Below are 22,626 nucleotides of genomic sequence, written 5' to 3'. Positions count from 1 at the left end.
AAAAAAAAAGAATTTAATTTTAAAATCCTATTGCATTAATTTGAGGAAATGAGACTCTGACATAGGTTTTGGGGGGAGGGTTGTCTGGGTTTTTTAAAATCTTTTTTCTGGATAAATGAACTAGAGTTTACTGTATAATGTGGAAACATCTAGATTTTACAAAAGGTGGGCTGATGCATCCTGCCTTAGTGGTGCTGGCTGGTTTTTGGGAACACTGCCTTGCTGATATCTATACATTCCTACTCTTAGAGGGGTCCTGGCCTACCACTGAGCCACACCCACAGCTCTCTTGTTTTCTTTTAGCTTTTGTATAGTCCAAACCCATAGAACTCACCAATTGTTTTCATATGAAACAGTGGATCTGAGTTTGTTCTGTAAATTTTTAGTGCAGACCATGGCTTTACATGGCTGTCTTCCCAAATAAGGCTTAGGAGTCTGTTCATAAGGAGCCTAAGAGATGGAAACCCAGAATAGAGCCATCAGATGTTGAGACTCAGGTGTGTAAGGGCCTCGTCCATACCCAGCTCCTCCCAGAGGCAGACCTTCTTCCTTTGGGTGAACCTGGACACTGAGGGGGACCGGGGACAGTTTGTCTGGTCTCTATGTTTACTAGATACTCTTTACTTGGACTCTCCCTCTACCCCTCCCCCATGACTGCCATGTTTAATATGTATGCATCCATTGAAGAAGCCCTCAGAACCAGTAGATCTGGAGCAGGGCTCCTCCCTTCAGCACTCTAGCTGCAGTGTGCTACGTGTTTCATCCATCCTCATACACCACCGCACAAACCTGGATAGATGCCTTCAAAGTCTCTGCATGATTTCTGTTTAGGGAGGTCTCTTAGGGTCTTCTAGTATATCAGAGTCCAGAACATCCTAGTCAAGAGCAATTGCTAGGGAGCATTTTCCAGGAGGCTGCATCTTCCAGACCTGGCCTGTGGGGCTGCACCATGGTCATCAGCTCATTTTGTCCACTGAGAAGAAGCTTTGCCTCTCAGACTTAGAGCCAGCTTTCACCTGTGCTGGCTTTCTGGCTTTTGGTTGTCCTTCTTAGAATTGGACTGAGGACCTCAATAAGGTACCTGAAGGCCCTTTGAGGAACAGAAAGCAATCTATTTTCTTGACACCAGCTGTGTGACCGCCATACAGTGCTCGGAGCAGGCCACACTGAGGTGGAGCTGAGTCTCTCTTGGTGAGCCAGTGTGCAGCCACACTGTTTCCAGTGAGGGACAGAAGTACAACCCACGAGTTACCCGCATATCAGTGCTCACACCTGTATCAATGCATACATGTTCTCCCCTATCTTCCCCTACCATCCAGATATCTTTCTTTTCTAAGGCTCTAAATCCTTTGGGATAGTTAGTTTGCTCAGAGGAAAACTAGAGATCTATGTGGGTAATTAGTGATGTATTAAGACTAGGTGGAATGTTCAGAGTTGAGATTAGTGCTGGTGGCTCACGCCTGTAATCCTAGCTATTCAGGAGGCTGAGATCTGAGGATCTTGGTTCAAAGCCTGGGCAGAAGAGTCCATAAGAATCTTACCTTCAGTTTACCACTATAAAATAAGAAGTAGAGCTGTGGCTCTAAGTGGTAGAGCTTGCCTGGAGTTAAAGAGCTCAGGGACAGGGACCAGGCCCTGAGTTCAAGCCCCACAATCAACAATAACAACAGCAAAGAAGGTGTGATTTTAAAAATAGAGAGGTTGCTTGTTAAAAGACCCAGAGAGCATAACTTTTCTGTCCTGCGAGCACAGCCAGATTCTATTTTTAAAAAAAAATAAAAGATTCACATAAATGTGACATGAGTGAGCCAAAAAGAAAAAGTGTTCCATTGACCCCATGAGTTGAGGGCCATGTGCTGGGTGACCAGCTAGAACACGGGCTCTTGTCTGCCACCATGCTCCGGCCCCACTTAGGTGAGAGGCTAGCTCTGATGGATGACCTGGACAGACGTGAATGTGCTTCCAATTATAGGAATCTTATGGGAGACCTATTAATAAAAGCTTAATCTTTGGTGATCATGAATTAGGGCTTTTCCTAGTCTGTCAGCACATGAGCTTGAGGCCAGCTGGTTTGTGACTTCCAGCAGGGGAAGAGAGAGAGAAGGGGAGGGGACAGGGACCCTTGATGGGCTCACAAGAGATACTGATGGGTTGGCACCCTGCAAAGGGTCTGTGGGTAAGCAGTAAGTGGAGGGGAAATGCCCACCCCAAAGGGACCTGGAAAGTCATTAGGCCCAAGCCTGCTTTGATAGATGAGAAAACTGAGGCCCAGAGAGGGGAGTTTTCATCTTGGGTCACCCAGCAACATAGACAGGAGAACTTTCGTTCCAAGCAAACAAAAGCAACTTGATGGTCCCAGGGCCAGGGCCTGCCTTATGGTTGTTAAAGAGACTTGCGATGCTCTTTGAGTGTTTTTTTCTCATAGCAAAAATCATGCTTCTGTTGAGCTCAGTGGCTCACATCTATAAACCCAACTTCTCCAAGGGTAGAGATTGGGAGGATTGCAATTTAAGACCACCCTGGGCAAAAAGTTCATGAGACCGCAACTGTACCAGTAAGCTGAACATGTACGTTTGTCTCTGATTGTCATCCCAGAGGTAGGAGAATTGTGGTCTGAGGCTAGTCCAGGCAAAAGCTTGAGACCCTACCTGAAAAATAACTAAAACCAAAAGGGCTGTGGCATGGTTCAAGGGGGTAGAGCACCTGGCTAGCAAGTAAAAGGCCCTGAATTCAAACCCCAATGTCACCTCCCCTCAAAAAAAATTCAGACCATGACTTCACCATTGCTAATCTTTGCCACTGCTGCCTCTTCAAACCCAGAGGAAGTGAGAGTTCCAGGACAGCAGAGGGAGGCACCTAAGAGGCCCCTGGCCAAGGAGCTTAGTGTTCAAGTCCAGCCTGGACATGGCGGTGAAGTTTCTGAGAACTCAGTGCCACCTCTGGGTGACCAGCAGTCAGAGACTCCTGTCCCAGCGATCACACACCTTCCTCATCAGCATCCCGCCCACCCAGTGCCTCCTCCACCGGGAGGGCCTGAGCAAACCCCCCAAGAGTGGGGACCAGAACGTGGAGACCAAGCCAGGGAGGGTCTGGCTGTTTTGAAGCCCTCTTCCCCCGAATATCTCCACATAGAGCCTGAGAGAGTCGGGATGGTCCAGGAAAACCTGCTCAGGGAACCAGAGTGCCATGAAGGCCAGGTATCCGATCCAGAGGTCCCGGGTCTGAGCTTCCAGCGCATATTGGACCTGCCTGGCACCCACTTCCTGCCACAAGGCCTCAGAAAGGCCACATACCCACCTTCAAGGATGGGACTTGAGGACACAGAGCGAAGCTACCCAAGCTCTGAGCTGCTGGAACACCAGGAGGGGCTGGCTCTGAAGGGGGTCTGGGGCAAAGAGAGGCAGGGTGGCCAGGAGGAGCTGGATGAAGACCGTGACGTGGATGAGTCATCACCCCACAACTCCATTTCCTCCCAGACCTCACCTGCCCCTGCCGGGCCATCCCCCGCAGTGGTCTCCAGTGAGGCTACTGGCCTCCTCAGCTGGCCAGCCCAGGGTGCCATCCCACTCCCTGTTGATTTCCTCTCCAAAGTTTCTACAGAGACCCCAGCCTTGCAACCCGATGGGCCCTGCACGGGGCCTACCTCGGAAGGGCCTGAGGCGGTCCCCGAATTCACGTTCCACGTGGAAATCAAAGCCAACGTGCAGAAGGAGCAGGCGCAGGCCCACCCGGATTTGGAAGGGGCTACACTTCTGGGGGCCCCTGGACAGGAGCAAGAGGCCCGGAGCCTCTCTATGGAAGAGGCCACAAAAGAGGCTGGCCTTCTGGAGTCATCTAAGAAGCAGCCTACAGCTAGCCTGCCAGGGAGACCCGTCAGCCGGGTCCCTCAACTCAAAGGTCTGTGTTTCCAGCTCCCTTGCTCGTCCCCCGGCACCCTCCTGTGCCACTCAAGCTTCAGGCCCTGCCACTGAGCTTCCGGCCCTCCTCAGCTCCTTCAAGTCCAAGCTCAGGGACAGGCACTAAACTGAACACCTGGGCCACCACCGCTCCCACCCCAGTCCCTTGCTCCTCTCACGCTTGCCGGCTGGCCATTCTGCATGTCACCACCGACACTCCCCCCCCCCACACCCAATCCTGTGCTTCTGCCCTGTGTGGTTCTCTGGTCACTTGATGTGGCACTGTGGTCCACCAGCCCACACAATGTTGGTGGGCACCCTCCACAAAAAAGATAACAGCTGCCACCATTTCAAGTTTCTGTAACAGGCTTTATATATAGTCTAGAATCATCCCAAGTAGGTTAGCCCTCCTTTGTAGATGAGGGAACGAAGACTCAGAGAGGCAAACGAAATCCACCTAAGGTCATACTCTGTAGTAAGTGATGGGGCCCAGTTCTGAGTGTAGGCACACACTCCCCATGGCCCCATGATGCCCTGGAGAAGGCATTGCCATGAGCTTTTCTGCCAGAAAGGCACCGGAACCTGTCTTCCTCCGCAGACAACTCATACAGTCTTGGAGAGAACCAAGAACCCAAGGGGAGCCCATAGCCCTCCTGGAGAAAACAGCTGCCTGGTCTAGTATACCCTCCTCCCTGGCAGAGATGGAGGTCACTGTGCCATCTCACAGGGTCAAAGCTCAGCCACATGGAGCATGGAAACAGCCACCTTCCAGGCAGGTGCATTGATAGTTTAAAACACAATGTTTTAGAATCATTTACAGGGCTCAGCAATGGATGCACCTTAGTTCACGGTGACAAGTCGATTTTAGATTCTACTTATGCAGAACATTTGATTCATGGTAAATAAAAGAAGTTGTGTTTAATTTTTAAGATGGAGATGAGGCTGGGCTGCCGGTAACTCACTCCTGTAATCTTAGCTATTCAGGAGGCTGAGATCAAGGATCACAGTTCAAAGCCAGCTGGAGCAGGAAAGTGCTCTTAATCTCCAATAAACTACTCAGAAAAAGCTGGAAGTGGTGCTGTGGCTCAAGTAGTGGAGTGCTAGCCTTGAGCACAAAGAAGCTCAGGGACAGTGCCCAGGCCGTGAGTTCAAGCTCCAGGACCAGCAAAAGAAAAAAGATTAAGCTGAATACCAGTGGCTCAAAAATCTGAGATCTGGAGGATCATGCTTTGAAGCCAGCCTAGGCAAAAAAAATCTCCATGAGACTACAACCCCAAGGGCAACTGGAGGTGTAACTTACCTGGTAGAGCACTAGCCAAGTAAACAAGCCAATGTGAAGCCCTGACTTCAAATCCTAGAATTAGGGAAATTTATTTATTTATTTATTTATTTTTTGGGTCCGGTTGTGGGGCCTGAACTCTGAGCATGGGCGCTGTCCCTCAGCTCTTCAGCTCAAGGCTAGCACGCTACCACTTGAGCCATAGCACCACTTCCGGCTTTTTTTTTCTGCTTATGAGGTGCTGAGGAATCGAACCCAGGGCCTCATGCATGCAAGGCAAGCGCTCTACCACTGAGCCACCTTCTCAGCCCCATAGGGAAAATTTTTTAAAGATTAAAAACACTCGGGAGACTGAGGCAGGAGGACCACAACTTTAAGGTAGCCTGGATTTCAGAAGTGAGATCCATGTATATGTATATATTTCCATGGTCTATTTTAAATTCCAAAATGGCAGGGTGACTACAGTGTTTCCCCAATGATACTTTATTTCCATCCTGACCCATCAGACATCGATACTGTGTCCAGTGGAGGAAGATAAGGAAGAGCTCCATGACCCAGTGAGTGTGGAGAAAACAGAACCAGCGAAGTTAAACCCAGCTTTGCTGGTGCAGGCAGGACTCGTCAGCACCCTTCGTGTGTAAATGTGAACTGTGACCATCTAGGAAGGATGTCCAGGATAAATTTCTTGGCTGTATTTGCAAATGGTAGCATCTCCTGGAAGAGGGCTTCCTCTTTATGTCTCCATCTTCTGATGGGGAAGGCTGGCCCAGCAGGTACTGTTATGGTGACACACATAATACTGTTAATTTGGGCAAAGGAAAAAGCATGGGGGCTCCTGTTGCAGTGCAGATTCCTGGTGCTCCTCTAGGTTTCCAGACCCAGTGGGAGCAGTACAGAGCTCATATATAAGCAGCCCTGCCAAGTGAGTCTTTGTACAGTCACATTGGAAGTCTTCCAGGCTAGAGAGGCAGCACTGATCACTTTAGAAATCCAATCTACAGCTGCAGCCCAGAGCCCTGAGAGACCATATGGCCTTAAGGCGGGTGGAACAGCATGTTGAAACCAAGAGCAGCAACAGTCTATAGTCATATGTTCACCTGGTCACCAATGACCAGCAAGAGGGAAAGACTGAGTAAGCATGAGACTGAGTGGTTCAGCTGGCTCCACCCAGATGCCATTTATGGATGTGTGACAGTAACTCATTTGTACCTGACTTGGAGAAGTAGCTGGACTAACGTCCATAAAGGCTCCTATTTGGTGGCAAGACCCTGACCTCAGAGTCAGGGTAGGGTTGGATGGGCTCATCTGATAGCATCTGGGACTAGTAGTAAGATCTCCACTACTAGGGGCAGTTTGAGGGGGGGGGGGTCACAGATAGCAACAAAGGAATGATGACTCCCCTGCCAAGCTTACCTGTTCTGGTGGCAGGTGACCTTGTGAGGGAGGTGGTTGAAAGTAGGGTGGCTGGGAAGTGGACACTAGGACCACTTCCAAACTGGAGGCCATGGGACAGAAGAATCAGGGTGGCTCCCTGAGGCATTCAGGCCCTGGCTCCTAAGTGGAACCTCACAGGAAGGGAACCTGGTAGGTCATATCATTGGGACCTTTAAATACTCTTCCAAGTAAGGTTGGCTCTGCTGGGATGGGGTTGACCTTGGCAGAGACAGGGAGATAGCCTATGACAAGCCAGGGTCAACAGGTGCCTCTAACCGTGTCCACTGCAGCCCTTCTGCATGTCCCTCCCCTCACCAGCCTGCCACCCCCTCTTGCCAGGTTGCTCTGAGCCATGGCTCCAGTGTGCTGTGTGATACTAACCAAGTGAGACCCAGCAAGTTTGAAGGCGAAGAAAATCACTTTGGTTTCCACGAAAGCCAGGCACCAGTCCTGAAGTACAATTGGCTCTTCCTGGAACTGTGCACACGGTGTTGTAACACACAGTTTTGTTTTGTATTTTCCTATCAGCTCGCATGGTCAGTAAAAGCAAAGATGGCACTGGAAATGATGACAAGAAAGCAAAGGTAAGTGGATCAGACCTTGAAGCGCAAATGCCGGCCAAGTTCGGTATGAGTACAGGCTCATACAGAGCATGTGCAGAGCATTTGTCACCAGAATACTGCTGTCATTTCAAGCCATTGTGTTTTTCTGCAAGCTTTTAGAAAAAGGAAGAAAAAACCCGCAACATTTATCAATTTTGCTAATAATACCAGGGAAGGGCGGCCCTTGGTTGATGAATTCCTGCTCCTAATTGCCATTTCTTCACACAGTTCAAATGGAGGCATGCTTGAAATTTTCTGCAGTAACTTTGGGCTTGCACATTTTCTGCTTGCCACTACAGACCCAGCAAAACACATATATATTTAGGATACATAGAAAATTAAAAAAAAAATGTGGGGCCTAGCACTAGTGGCTCACACATGTAATCCTAGCTACTCAGGAGGCTGAGATCTGAGGATCGTGGTTCAAACCAGCCCGGACAGGAAAGTCCACAAAACTCTTACCTCCAATAAACCACCAGAAAACCAGAAGTGGCTCAAGTGGTAGAGTGCTAGCCTTGAGCTGAAGAGTTGAAGGACAGCGCCCAGGCCCAAAGTTCAAGACCCACAACTGACAAAAAAAAAAAAAAAATACATATGGGGGCTGAGAGAGCATTGAGCAAGGAAGTGATCTGGAGTAAAAAGCGGGGTTATAGGCAAGGCCTTGGAAGAGAGCTCGGAGGGAGGCTGGCATGCAGGGACATGTATGCCAAGGACAGGAACAGCACAGGCAAAGGGTAAGCAGCCTGATTGTTGTAGAGCTCTCTGGGGGCGCTGACATGGGTTTGAAGAAGTACTGGAGGATCAGGTTTCTACCCAATCCACGTCTTAAACACAGGGTAGACAAGCATGGGTTAGTATATTAGACCCCCATCTGGCAGTTTTGTCAAAGTGGTGATATGATATATGCAAATGAAGCAGCCTACATCCTGAGTATTGCCTGTCCCTCTCAGCCCAAATCCATTAGTGACTTTTTATCTGAGAAAATGCTCCTGAAACTGCACAATGGTGTCTTTTCTGGAAAATTCCACCACAGTCCCAGATTAGGCCTTTTTTTTGGGGGGGGTCCAGTTGTGGGGCCTGAACTCTGGGCCTGGGCGCTGTCCCTCAGCTCTTCAGCTCAAGGCTAGCGCTCTACCACTTGAACCACAGCGCCACTTCCGGCTTTTTTCTTTTTGCTTATGTGGTGCTGAGGAATTGAACCCAGGGCCTCATGCATGCAAGGCAAGCCCTCTACCACTGAGCCACCTTCCCAGCCCCAGCCCTATTTTAAAGGAATAGTAACAAGTTTGACAAGAAATGTACTTATTACCTTACTTATGTAACTGTAACCCCTCTGTACATCACCTTGATAAATAAATAAATAAATGTCCGGTATAAATGATGCCTGGAAAGTCAGGCACCGCTGGTTGTAATCCTAGCTACTCAGGAGGTTGATATCTAGGAATCATTGTTCGAAGCCAGCCTAGACAAGAGACGCTTACTTCCAATTAACCACCAAATAACCAGAAGTAGAGCTGTAGTTCAAATGGTAGAGTGCCAGCCTTGAGTGAAAAAGCCAAGTGAGAGCAAGAGTGAGACCCTGAGTTCAAGTCTCAGTACCAGCATGAAGATAAAAATTAAAAGAAAATGAATTAAAATAAAATGAGCCTTCCGGTTGCCGTTGGTTCTTTTATTCTTGGTACTCAGGAGGCTGAGATCTGAGGATCGCAGTTCAAAGCCAGCCCCGGCAGGAAAGTCCATGAGACTCTTATCTCCAATAAACCACTCAGAAAACTGAAAGTGGCGCTATGGCTCAAGTGGTAGAGCGCTAGCCTTGAGCTGAAGAGCTGAGGGACAGCGCCCAGGCCCAGAGTTCAAGCCCCATGACCAACAAAAAATAAATAATAAAATAAAATAGCCTGGAACAGGCTGAGAATGTACCTTAGTGGTGGCATACTTTCCTAGCATATACAGACTCTGGGTTTGATCCCTAGAACTTCAAATAATAATAATTAATTGTAAAAGTAGATGTAGTTGGCACACATCTATCCCAGATACTTGGGAGGTAGACTAGACATAGGGTGGTCCTGAGCTCTAGGACAGTTTGGGAAAGGCAGTGGCAAGACCTTGTCTCAGAAGAAAGAAAGAAAGAAGGAAGGAAGGAAGGAAGGCTGGAGCTGGGCACTGGTAGTTCATGCCTATAATCCTAGCTACTCAGGAGGCTGAGATCTGAGGATTGCAGTTACAAGCCTGCCTGGGCAGAAAAGTCCTCATGAGATTCTTATCTCCAATTAACCACTCAAAAACCAGAAGTGGAGCTGTGGCTCAAAGTGTTAGAGCACTAACCTTGAGCAAAAGAGCTCAGGAACAGCACCCAAGCCCTGAGTTCAAGAACACATGGCCTAATGTGTGCAAAGTTCTGGGTTCAACCCCCCAGTGTAAACAAATACACACATAACACTGCCCAGCATATCTGGATTGTAGTTTGTACAAGAGCCTGCCAGGAGTCTCCATATGCAAAGATGACTCTGGAGTTTGATAGCTTGGATTGAGGGCTACTTCCTAAAGTGCCTGTCCAGTGCAAATCAGGGCTCCCCAGTCTCACAGACCCTGCCCAGGGAAGCAGCTGAGCATCCCTCCGAGACCTAAAAGAGCCCTGCCATTCCAGGGGATGCTTTCAAGTAGGAGCAATATAGATGCTTGTTAGTCATGATGACATTTAGGACTGGGACAAGGGACAGGGAACTCACTTCATGGATGCATGCATGCATCCATGTTATCATTTGCTCATGTGTCCATGCATTCATTCACACATTTGTCTTTGCATTCATTCTGCATACGTGGGCATGAGGCCTGCATCCTGGAATTGCTCTCAGAGACCTCGGGTCAGATCTGTTGCATGCCTTAACCAGGCAGAGAGAGGAGCCTTGCTCACTAACCAAGAGGAGGTGGTCAGTACACACACCCGGCTTTTCTCCTCACTGCCCCATGATCTCAGCCTGTCTCTCCCTTGGTTTCTCTTTTGCCAAGGTGGCACCCAGAGGGCTTCAGAAACTTTAGCAGGGAATTCAAAGATGATAAAGAAACACACTGGAGCCCAGCCCCAGTGGCGCATGGCTACTCGGGAGGCTGAGATCTGAGAATTCCAGCCCCTGGGCAGGAAAATCTGCAAGACTGATCTCCAATTAACCAATGTGGCTCAAAAGTGGTAGAGCACTTGAGCAGAGCTCAGGGACAGTGCCCAGGCCTTGAGTTCAAGCTCTATGACTAACAAAAATAAAACAAAACAAAAACATTCTGGAGAAAGCAAGGTAGCTTTCTGGTCAGGTCCCTGTTCTGTAGCCCTGACTCAGTTAGCCATTTAGCTTTTATTCCCTAAGGTCTGGCCCTATGCCGTTCTTTACTGGGCCATGTTTCACAATCAAGAGACCCCTACAAGCAGTTAGGACAAACTGTGGGTGTCAGGGGCCCTCACTCAAAGGAGCAGATTCTTCACATAGGGTGTCCAGACACTGGCTATTTTCATGGGTGGGATGTGTTCCAGAGTCAACTTTGGCCAAATTAGGATTCCCTAGATAACATGAAGATTAGGGACGTGTGTGCGCGCGCATGTGCGCACCCACCTACATGCATGAATAACCTCATCAGTCCCCCCAAAAAAAAATTTAAAAAAAAATAACCTCATCAGTGTCCGAATCTCTAAGAGATGAGGCCAGAGCAATCCCCATTGAGCTGTTAGGCTTCTGTCGGCATGGTGGAGGGAGCCAGCCTAGACTAGTGGCCCCTTGGGGAGTTGAGCAGAAAGTGGGGAACCTCTGACCCATACCATGTGAAGTTCTGTCTTGAGAAACATCCTGCGACTGTAGTCTCAGTCATCTCCATGGACTTAGTGAGTATGAAGCATCCTTGAACCAGTGGTCTCCAAAGGAGGGGACACAAGAGGCAATGGTGAGCGAAAGAACATTCTAGAACCACTGCTCCCATTTCATCCTCTCTTTGAAAATTTCTGTCATATGCAAGTTTAGTGATGTCTGCCACATGTCGAACTGCAGACAGTTACCCCGTGCTGAGAGAAGATGGTTGCTTCCCTTTCTTGAGGTTCAGAAAGGCTGATAAGGCACCCCCACGCTGTGGAGATCGCTGCTTTAAACCATGGCCTGCACTCTTTATGTTCAATCACTGTCTTTTTATTTTTATTTTTTTCAATTTGTTTCCCTCCCCCCATGTGCTGACTTTTCTTTTGATTTTATTTATGTTTATGTTTAAGACATCCACACCTTCCTGTGCTAAAACCCTGAACCATAGGCCCTGCCTTAGCCCCAAACGCCCCACTCCTGGTAGCTCAGACCCTTTGATCAAACCCTCCAGCCCTGCCGTGTGCCCTGAGCCAGCCACCTCTCCTAAACACGCCTCTCCTGTCACACCCCGAACTGCCAGTTCTGCATCAAAGGAGATGAAACTCAAGGTAAGGAAAGACCTGTCAGAAGCCGGCTACCCTGCTGTGGTGTTCACATGTGCTTTTCCTTCAGAGAACCTGCTGACAGGGAAGTGCCAGGCAGATTCTGATGGTTCTCATTGACCAGGGGAGAGGGGGACGGGGGCTCTGAGCTCCTCTTCTCTTCCTTCTCCCCTCTCTCTCCACCCTGGAGACACCTGCGGATGCTAGTTTGAAAGTAGCTCCTCTTCTCTTCCTTCTCCCCTCTCTCTCCACCCTGGAGACACCTGGGGATGCTAGTTTGAAAGTCTCTACTCTAGAGGGGCTCCCCAGCCTGGTTCCTTTGGTAACTAGAAATGACCCCCAGTTCACCCTAGCATGATTGCATAGTACCCCCTCCAGCCCTGCCAGCTCCCTCCCTCCTGAGCCATCTACTGAAGTTCATGTTATATCTAGTGGTCATCTCTAGGCCCCCAACCAGCAGACAATGCCTGTGCTGGCGCTGGCTCCCAGCCTTCCTGTGTTTACCACGAAGAGGTCTAAGCACAGCTCAGGGGCCCTTGAGATGCCCCCACCCCCACCCCAGGCTGATGGGAAGACAACAAAAGAACAACAGGACCTAGCACTGTCTAGCATTCTTGGTCAGGTTCAACAAATGGTGTCTCTCTCCAGGCCTTCTGGAAAGCACAGTCACAATCAGTGAGAAACATCCATAACTTGAGTTGGAAAAGCGATGTCCTCAGGGACAGGTCTCCTAGGGTCACAGTCACACGGAGTGGATAATGACTGTGACCATGGCTCCAGAAGCTCTGTCATACCATGAACGCACACAATTTCTCTGGCAGGAAATGGGAACCCGGGTGCTGGGTGTGTGGGCGGGGCCTCGGGCTGCCACTCACAGAAGCATCCAAGAGGCCGAGGCCACCTCCTGCCTTCCCTCCTTCCTGTCAAGGTGGGAAAATGGGGCTGGCCTCGCCTCAGTGACAGTCACCTTCCCCAAGGTGAAAACTGCTTTACCCTGATTCCATTTACAGGGAGCCGATGGGAAAACTGGAACAAAGATCGCCACCCCCCGGGGAGCAGCAACTCCAGGCCAGAAGGGCGCAGCCAATGCCACCAGGATTCCAGCCAAAACCACGCCCTCCCCAAAGACTCCGCCCGGCACTGGTAAGGGTGTTGTCTTGAGTCTTCACTGGAAGCTTCCAGAAAGTTTAGCCCTTAGCTCCGGAAGCTACTGACAATAACCTATGGCAGCTGACCAGCACTTTCACAGTTTGCCAAGAACTCAAATGTTCATTTTTTTTTTAATCCTTTAGCAACTTCCTGTGGTAGACATAGATTCCTCCCTTTTTGATCAGTGAGCACTTGCTTGGCTGATTCTACCCAGCTTATCTTAAGCCTTAGAAAGTGCAGTTGCATGACTAGTAAACCGGAGCTTCGGAGGCCCTAAATCCAGGGTTCTGAATAGGCAGCTCTAGCATGGGGTGTTTTCAGGGCCACAATGGGGTGCTTGGCACTGCCTGATCTGAGGACATTAGGAAACTTCTGGCAAAATCAAGCGTCTTGGCCCCACAGTGGCATGTGTGCTCATCAGCTGATTCCTGTGAATAAAATGCAGCAGGGTTGGAGGTCTGGTCAGGCTTAGTGCTATTAGGAACATAGGCCTCGTTAGGGCCAGGTGGGATGTGGAAGTGTCAGATGGCACACAACCCAGGTGTGACTGGCATCATCCGCTCCCTGGTGATCTCTAGGAGGGCTGGGGTCTGAGTGCAGGCCGTGCTGGGGGCCTGACTTACGACGGCCCCACTCACTTATCTGGCTTGAGATGGCCACAGAGCCCGCCTTCTTCCTTTTTATTGTCGTTGATGGTGGTAATGGTAGTTGTGGTGGTAGTAGCCGTTGTAGGGCTTAAACTCAGAGCCTGGGCACTGTTCCTCCTGAGCTATTTTGCTCAAGGCTCTACCACTTTGAGCCACAGAACCAATTCTGATTTTCGGGTGATTAATTGGAGATAAATGTCTCACAGACTTTCCTGCCCAGGCTGCCTTTCAATGGTGATCCTCTGAGCTCAGCCTGCTGAGTAGCTAGGATTACAGGCGTGAGCCACTGAAGCCCAGAGTCTGCCTTCTTTGGCTGCATGTGTTTGCCAAGCGTGCAAAGAGTGGTGCCAAGACACTGCTGCTGATGAAGGGTGTTTGTTGTGTGTTCTCACCTAGTGTCTGGGGACCTGGTGTTTTGTTATATACTCTGATCTGAGTGGCATCAACGGCATTTTGATTATTTGGCTATGCTTTTGATGCTGCTGCATCTCCCTTACCACTGTTGGACATGACTCACACTTTGTTGTGACAGTGTGAGGCTGCAGCCTGCCTTACTCCTGAGGCTTCTCATCTGCTCTTAGCGCTGCAGATCTTCCCTGCTGGCCTTGCTTCCTGACTCTTGTGCCTGTGCCCTGCCTCCCTCTCTTATGCTAGGTGGGCCAGCATGAACTCACTGACCACCCCCCCATTAAACCTGATTATAACTGGGCTGTCTGTGGGTTTTTCTTTTTAAGCTTCCAAGCAAGTGCAGAGAAAGCCACCCCCTGCAGAGACACGGTCCCCGAGAGGTAATTGTGGGCCTGCTTCCCCAGCCCCTAGGCCTGTGTGCTGGGCTGCTTCTAGGGCTGGGAGGGACCCACACTTACCACTAGGCATTCCCCACTGATCCCTGGGGCACTGGAAACACACCCCTACTTCTCTTCTCACAGATGAGTCTGTCTGGTTGAACTCTTCAGTCTTGTGTGTTCTTTGCTTCAGGGACAAGGGCTGTGGGGAGTGTGGGGCAGGGCTTGTGTGCCTAAGGACAGTTCGGGGTGTTTGAGGTTTGGACCACGTTTAGGGTTCGGAAAATCCCCACTGAGAGAGAAGGTGTGTGTTTGTTTGGGGTATGGGGTCTTGTTCTGTTGCCCAGGCTGGTCTCTTACTCCTAGGCTGCTAGTAACTGAGACCCCAGGGGTGCACTAACCATACCTGGCTTCCACTGCCATTTATTTTTCTTCACTTTTTGCCAGTCCTGGACCTTGAACTTTGGGCCTGGGCACTGTCCCTAAGCTCTTTTTGCTCAAGGCTAGTACTCTGCCACTTAAGCTACAGCACCACTTCCCACTCTTTCTGTGATTAATTGGAGATAAGATTCTCATGGGCTCAGCATTGGGGGCTCACACCTGTAATCCTACTATTCAGGAGGCTGAGACCTGGAGATTGCAGTTCAAAGCCAGCCTAGGCAGGAAAGCCCATGAGACTTCTTGTTGTTAGTCATGGGGTTTGAACTCCAGGCCTGGGTACTACCCCTGAGCGCTTTTGTTCAAGGCTAGTGCCCTACCACTTTGAGCCACAGTGCCATTTTTGGTTTTCTGGTGGTTAATTGGAGTTAAGCATCTCATAAACTTTCCTGCCTAGGCTGTCTTGGAACTACAATCGTCAGAGCTCAGCCTCCTGAGTAGCTAGGATCACAGGTGTGAGCCACCAGTGCCCGGCGTTCCACTGACATTTATTGAGCAACTTTTCTGTGAGTGTAGGCTCTGCAGAGGACCCTGCTAAAACAGCCCATCTAGTGGCGCTGTAGCTCAAGTGGTAGAGCACTCGCCTTGAGTTGAAGAGCTGAGGGACAACGCCCAGGCCCACAGTTCAAGCCCCACGACTGACAAAAAAAAAAACTATATAGAGCACTAAAACAGCCCATCTGTAAAACACCAACCTGCAGGCTCTAATCCCTCTCCCCAGTTTTCAAATGAGGACACTGGGCTTAGGGACAGTGATTGGCTTGCCCAAGGTCACTCTGCAAGTGAGTGGTGCTCAGTGGATTACAGCTGTCACCACCAAGCCCACTGCTGCCCTGTGTCCTGAAGACGGGAGGCAGAGGTTCCGCTTCCCCTGTGGTCACAGAGCATGACTGTTTTAGGGACATCAGCGACTGGAAAATTCCACCTCTCACCACTGTGCTGCTCACTCTTGACAGAGAGGTCTCAGATAGGCTGCAAGTGAAAGTGTTCCTTACAGGCTTCCCAACGCTGGGGTGGGGAGCTTGAGAAAAAAAACAGTTCTGCAGGCCCCATTCTGAAAAACCACTCTATCAGATCTGGACAGGGCCCATACATCTGCATTTACAAGTCCCACTTCCTCCTCAACAGCTCCTGAGATATCACTCTCTCTCTCTCTCTCTCTCTCTCTCACACACACACACACACACACACACACACACACACACCTCTCTTCTGGAGATTCTGACACTGGGGTTCATGGTCCCCAGTTTTAGAAAGGCGGAGGCATGAGGCAGGAATGGGATCTGTTGGTGAGAGGATGTCCCCGCAGCTCCGGAGGCTGGTGAGTGAGAAGGTAGAGGGTAATAGCTGCAGGGAAGGGCATTCTGAGGAAGGGAACAGCTAGGAGGATTCAGTTGCAGGAAACTTCGTGGGGCCTGCAGAGGTGGCTCAGGGGGTTCTGAATCCCAGCTTCCAGAGAGGAACCAAGAAGGGCGGAGGGAGGCAGAGAGCAGACACATCCGTCACTCCATCGTCCTTCCTCAGAGTGAAGGTCGTGTACAAGGAGTTTTGCCAAGCCGATTCCCACCCACCATCCTCCCCAGCTGCACTCCCTGGGGCCCTACTGTAGCACTTCTCCATTCACCTTGAGGCCTCTGAGTCCAGGAGAGAGTTGACTGGCCTAGTGGGGGCCCATCTCTTGCCCCAGGGACAGTGGGGCAGTTTGTCTCTGTGATGGGGCACTCTGTGGCTTTTTGGGAATAGACTCCAGAGCTTCCCACTGGGAGCTGTGGACCTCACTCCCACCCATCTGCTCTGTTCTCAGCCTGGCAGTGGACCCCCCAGGATGGAAGTCCCCCCCACCTGCCCGGCCACTACAGACCTCCCCCCCAGCCTGCCTAGGCTCACCCCTTCCTTTCCCCTCCAGGTGAATCGGCAAAATCTGGGGATCGCAGTGGCTACAGCAGCCCCGGCTCCCCAGGGACTCCAGGCAGCCGCTCGCGCACCCCATCTCTGCCAACTCCACCCACGCGGGAGCCCAAGAAGGTGGCTGTGGTTCGAACTCCCCCAAAGTCACCATCTTCCACCAAGAGCCGCCTGCAGACTGCCCCGGTGCCCATGCCAGACCTGAAGAATGTCAGGTCCAAGATTGGCTCCACTGAAAACCTGAAGCACCAGCCAGGCGGTGGGAAGGTAAGGGCTGCACGTCCCAAGCCTGAGCAGGTCCCACCTGGGCAGAACTTTACATAGTGCCAACATTTCCACAAAAACAATTTTCTGTGTCTGAACGTGGAGGTGGCCTGGTTGACTGAGCAGATAAAACCAAAGTCTCTTCCTCTGAGAGTGTCCAGGCTGGAGGCAGGACAACCTGCTGACCCCAGGACAACAGAAAATTTTGCCCTATGGGAGCCCGAAGCCCTCAGGGCTGCACTATTCTAGACAGCCACAAGATGGCGATAGGTGTTGCAGGCATCCATCCATTCTTGGACACACCCTTAGTGGAAGTTGCTTCCTGTTCTGCAATTGTGTTGATAGGATTTCTTTGCTTTAAATCTTCCTTTCCTTCTCCCACCACTGTTATCTCTCTCTTTTCCTGCTCATCTTCTTCTGATCTATTTCTCCATGTCACCCTTTTAAAGCATTTGAAATGTACCTGCCTAGTAAGTAAGTAGAGTCCTGTATTCAACCCCCAGTACTACCAAAAAAAACCCCACACAAACAAACAACAACAAAAAAAACCACTTAGTGCGTTCATTAGCAGTGTCTCAGATGTTACTTTTTTAAAGCATAGATAGCCAGGCACTGGTGGCTCACACTGGTGCTACTCTGGAGGCTGAGATCTGAGGATCGAGGTTTCAAAGCCAGCCCAAGCAGGAAAATCCATGAGACACTTATCTCCAATAAACTACTCAAAAAAAGCCAGAAGTGGTGCTGTGACTCAAGGGGTAGAGTGCTAGCCTTGAGCACAGACAGACTCAGGGGCAGAGCCCAGGCCCTTAGTTCAAACCTTAGGACCACTAAAACACACACACACACACACACACACACACACACACACACACACACACGTGTGCAATAAATGAAGTGAATTTGAACCTGGGGTAGTTTCCATCTCCTTCAGGATCAGGCTAGGACTCGGGTGACTTGGGCTGAAGTGTCAGACACTACGGTGAGCAGAGCCAGGCTGGACACTGCCTTGGACAGCCCTGTCCCCCTAAGACTCCCCAGCATTCTCTCTGCTGCATGTCTATGCTTCTGAAAAATATTGTGTTGATGAAATTGATCTTAAAGGAGCAGTCCCAGTCCTAAAGAGGATCTTCCTGTTAATGAATCTCTTTGGCAGTTGACCTGACAGGACACAGGGTTTTCTGTGCTTATGTTCAGATAGACCATCTTGGGTTTAAGACAAGGCTTGCTGTGGATGTCTGCTGACTGCTCTGGGTTAGTGTACTGCCAGGGTGTTGCTGACTGACACTGTGAGGCCAAGCCCAGCAAGCACGAGACAATGATGGCTTAGTCTGAGCCAGACTGGAGTCAGAGAGGCTGGCTGGGGGGGCTGGAAGCCTGAGAGCAAGGCAGAAGCCATCTGGAGAGGTCTGAACCCAGACAGAGCCAGATCAAGGCCTAGTGAAGGATTGGGAGAATTTGGGGTTCCTTAGGAAATGGGTTAAACCAAAGTGGATCCATCCTAGCCCCAGCCTACTAGTATCTCTTCTGGGGTCAATCCTTTACAACACTCATTTCTCTCCTGATAGAAGTCACTCAGATAAAAAATTGGGGATCCCTTAGTCAGGCACTGGCAGCCCATGCCTATAATCCTTGCAGCTCAGGAGACTGAGATCAGAGGATAGCGATTCAAAGCCAGCCTATGAGACTCTTATCTCCAATAGAAATCGCTCAAAAAGGGCTGGGAAGGTGGCTCAGTGGTAGAGTGCTTGCCTTGCATGCATGAGGCCCTGGGTTCGATTCCTCAGCACCACATAAGCAAAAAGAAAAAAGCCGGAAGTGGCGCTGTGGCTCAAGTGGTAGAATGCTAGCCTTGAGCTGAAGAGCTGAGGGACAGCGCCCAGGCCCAGAGTTCAGGCCCCAGGACTGGACCCCCCCCAAAAAAAGTTAGAAATCGCTCAAAAATCAGAAGTGGCACTGTGGCTCAAAGTGGTAGAGCTCTAGCCTTGAGCAAAAGAGCTCAAGGACAGTGCCCACGCCCTGAGTTCAAGCCCCAAGATGGACAAAAAGAAAAATAAAATATTGGAGCTCCCAAAACACTCTTCTCCCCTGATGGGTATTCCCTGTGTCTGGCCAGGGCTGAGATTCAATAATCTTACATGTTGCTTTAACTGAGAAATTTCAGGATTGCAATTTCATAATGCCAACCATCATCCTCTTCTCTGCTTTCTGTAAATCTGAGATTCTCTAAAGGATGTTGACTTAATGGGACAACTGACGGTCATTCACATCTGCTTTGTAAATATCCTTATGTCTGTTGCCAAACCCCACAAAAGCTTCTTGCCTTTTCTGTGGGGTTGAAACAAGAAAAAAACCACATTGGGGAAAATTTTTCTTAATGTACATTACAGACCTTGTGTTATTGCTTAATGTCCCCTGATTAATTTGATTAGTTTCTTTTATGTGTTAGTGCAGAAAATAAGGTTATCGTCCTTTGAGAAACTGGAAAGTTTTCTTTGTCAAATAAGAAGGGTTATGTAACCCATCATTTTTCTTTTTTCTTTTTCTTTTTCTTTTCTTTTCTTTTTTTTTTTTTTTTGCCTTGGCTTCCAGGAAGCTCAGGGCTAAATATAACATTCAGTCTTATACTTGTCATTCTCAATAGCCTTCCCTTATTTTTACATTTTGCTTTTTAAGTTTTTCTTGTTTTGTTATCACCCATCCAAGTACTCACCAGGCCTGACCCTCCTTAGATTCTGAGATCAGGTGAGATTGGGTGTGTTCAGGATAGTATAGCTATAGATACTTGTTTTTATTATCAGATGGAATGTGTGGGGTTTTTTTTCATTTAAAAAAAATCTTTGGTACCAAAGTCTTACACACTCTCACTCAGCTTTCTTGTTCATGGCTGGTGCACTACCATTGGAACCATGCTTCCAGTCTGGCATTTTGCTGGTTAATTGGAGATAGAGTCTCTTGGACTTTCCTGCCTAGGCTAGCTTAGAACTGCAATCCTCCAGGTCTCAGCCTTCTGAGTAGCCAGGTGAGCCATTGTGAGCTTTGTAATTCTAAACTGCTTCTGTTCTTTTCTGAAAGCTGGCAGATCTGCTTCTGGGATTTATCCAAGAAGAAGTTGTGAACAGAAAATGACTCCATGGGCTGGGGTCCACAACTCAGTACAAAAAAAGAAAGGAAGGAGGAAGTGGGGGAGGGAGGGAAGGGAAGGGAAAAGAAAGGAGGAAAAAGGAAGTAAAGGAGAGAGGGAAGGAAGGAAGGAGAGGGAGAAAGAAAGGGAGAAAACAAGAGATAAAGAAAAAGAGGGGGCTGGGAAGGTAGCTTAGCGGTAGAGTGCATGCCTTGCAAGCATGAGGCCCTGGGTTCGATTCCTCAGCACCTCAGCACATAAACAGAAAAAGCCGGAAGTGGCGCTGTGGCTCCAGTGGTAGAGCACTAGCCTTGAGCTGAAGAGCTGAGGGACAGTGTCTAGACCCAGAGTTCAGGCCCCAAGACTGGCAAAAAAAAAAAAGAAAGAAAGAAAGAAAGAAAAAGAGAGGGTTGGGAAGGTGGCTCAGTGGTAGAGCGCTTGCCTTGCATGCATGAGGCCCTGAGTTCGATTCCTCAGCACCACAGAAGCAGAAAAAGCCGGAAGTGGCGCTGTAGTTCAAGTGGTAGAGTGCTAGCCTTGAGCTAAAGAGCTGGGGGACAGTGCCCAGGCCCAGAGTTCAAGCCCACCAAAAAGAGAGAAAGAAAAAGAGAAAGAGGAAAAAGGGGGAAAGGGAGAAGAGAGTCCCAAAGGAGAGGCTCACGTGAGACTGTTAAAATCACCTGAGGGTAAGCTGGATGTGAATGGCTCAGCCTGTGATCTTCGCTACTCAGATCTGAGAATCATGGCTCTAAGCCAGTCAGGGCAGTAAAGTCCATGAGATTCTTATCTCCAGTTAAATACCAAAAAGCCAGACATTGGAGCTGTAGCTCAGGTGGTAAAGAGCTAGCCTTGAGCAAAACAGTTCAGGGACAGCACCCACGACCTGAATTCAAGCCCCAGTATTGTCTCACACACACACACACACACACACACACACACACACACACACACACACACACACACACACACACACACACACAGAACCAACCAGTATGGGAAAGGCCTCCCCACCCCTGCCCAACCTTGGCTGCGCGCTGTCCCAGTGACTGACTACTCATCTCTGCCAGGAGAGAAGTTCTGGGTCGGCCAGGAGTCAGTATTGTTTTTATTTGGTTTATGAGGCAAGACCTTGAGGTCATCCCAGGCAAAGCTTTGTTGTCCTCAGTGGCTGCAGGGACATCCAATTCTGGGTTCTAATGTGATGTCTACCACTGCCCTACTGCAGTTGCTGAGCCTCTAGGCCTCAGATGGCCTCTGTGCTGTAAAGAAGGGGGGCCAGAGGCGTGGCCTGGAGTTCTATCTCTGGCCGACTCTGAACTTCCATTTAGACAGAGATGTCACTAAGAAAGAATTTCAGCTTTTAAAAATGTCAACATTGGCCAGGCATCAATGGCTTATGCCTATAATCCTAGGTACTTAGGAGGCTGAGACCTGAGAAGCAAGGTTCAAAGCCAGCCTGGGTAGAAAAGTCCATGAGACTCTTAACTCCAATTAACCAGCAAAAAGCTGGAAGTAGAGCTGTGGCTTAAGTGGCAGAGCACTAGCCTACCAGGCCCTACAGTTAAAGCCCCAGGAATAGCACCCCCCCAAAAAAAAATGAAAAGTAAACATTTGTATGTTAAATACTACACACACATACACAGGAGCACACACACACAGGAGCACACACACACACACACACACACACACACCATACCTGCCAACAACAAGGGAACAAAAGAAGCAATTTCAGAGTGCCTTCAGAAATACAAAAACAACAGTGCAAAGAAACAAAGAAGAAGCAATTTTAGTAAGGAAGAAATTCAGGCGGAGCCATCAGTGCAGCTCTGTTTTTTGGTCAAAGAAATAAACAATTGTTATGACTTTGCATTCTGCTTACAAACTGGAGCTATTCCCAAGTGACCGCGGTAACAGTCCTCACTGTCCAGTGTGTCCCGGCAGGCGCTGCCTTTGGGGTGTCATCTCTCCAAGGCCCTAGGAACACAATTCTGCCATCCACACATTTTAGCTCTTTTTTTCAGAGTTGAGGACCAAACTCAGGGCCTTGCACTTGCCAGGCAAGTGCTCTTCCACTGAGGTAAATCCCCACTCCCCTGCTTATTTTACGGAAGGGCTAAGTGGATTATTCAAGATGAATGGTTGAGGCTGAGATCAACCTCTAAGTTTTTGACTCCTAGCCTTCCCCTGGAAAGTGAATCCCCCCTCCGGCCCCCAATCGCCTAGAAACGACCAAGTGCATTAGTAAAAGCAGGCTTTCTAAGTAGCCAGTGGCGGCGGTAATGTTGTCACCTGTCTGCTCTCAAGCCAATACCTTTAGAAGGCCATTTGGAGAACTGTGTTGAGTGCTTTGAGAATATTTTTAACCTTGGCCCAGGAATTCTATTTCCAGGGCCCTCTGCTAGAAAAATAATCTATACTGTTAAAAAAAATTCCTCTTGCAGAAAGATGTTCGTGGGAGGCTATGGATGCTGTTTAAAATGGAATCGATGCAACAATTTGGCAACAAAAGGAACAATTCATGGAGTACATAGGACATGCTGTTAAAGGAACATGCTATGAGAGGCAAAGGCGGGAGGGTCACGAGTTCAAGGCTAGCCTAAGCTACGCTACATAACCAGACTCTGTCTCAAAAGCAAAAGCAAAATGATGATGATGATGATGATGATGA

At 49.3% G+C, this 22,626-nt stretch overlaps 1 protein-coding gene across 9 annotated transcripts in view; it reads left to right on the top strand.

Moving 5' to 3' along the window:
- Window positions 1–22,626, top strand: part of Mapt (microtubule-associated protein tau) — a 50,162-nt gene that overhangs the window by 14,297 nt on the left and 13,239 nt on the right. For 6 of the 9 annotated variants that reach the window (XM_013033326.1, XM_013033324.1, XM_013033325.1 and 3 more), the window contains 3 exons: window positions 7,138–7,193; window positions 12,660–12,792; window positions 16,575–16,840. In XM_013033326.1, coding sequence (XP_012888780.1) covers window positions 7,138–7,193; window positions 12,660–12,792; window positions 16,575–16,840 — 455 coding nt within the window. Of the gene's footprint in view, window positions 1–3,132; window positions 3,898–7,137; window positions 7,194–11,457; window positions 11,656–12,659; window positions 12,793–14,179; window positions 14,234–16,574; window positions 16,841–22,626 lie in introns of all 9 variants that reach the window. The other 3 variants (XM_013033317.1, XM_013033318.1, XM_013033319.1) reach the window with 3 other exon arrangements.

This window comes from Dipodomys ordii, unplaced genomic scaffold (assembly GCF_000151885.1).
Source record: "Dipodomys ordii isolate 6190 unplaced genomic scaffold, Dord_2.0 Scaffold165, whole genome shotgun sequence".
In the NCBI taxonomy this organism is placed as follows: domain Eukaryota; kingdom Metazoa; phylum Chordata; class Mammalia; order Rodentia; family Heteromyidae; genus Dipodomys; species Dipodomys ordii.
This window is presented reverse-complemented; position numbering and strand designations above follow the sequence as displayed.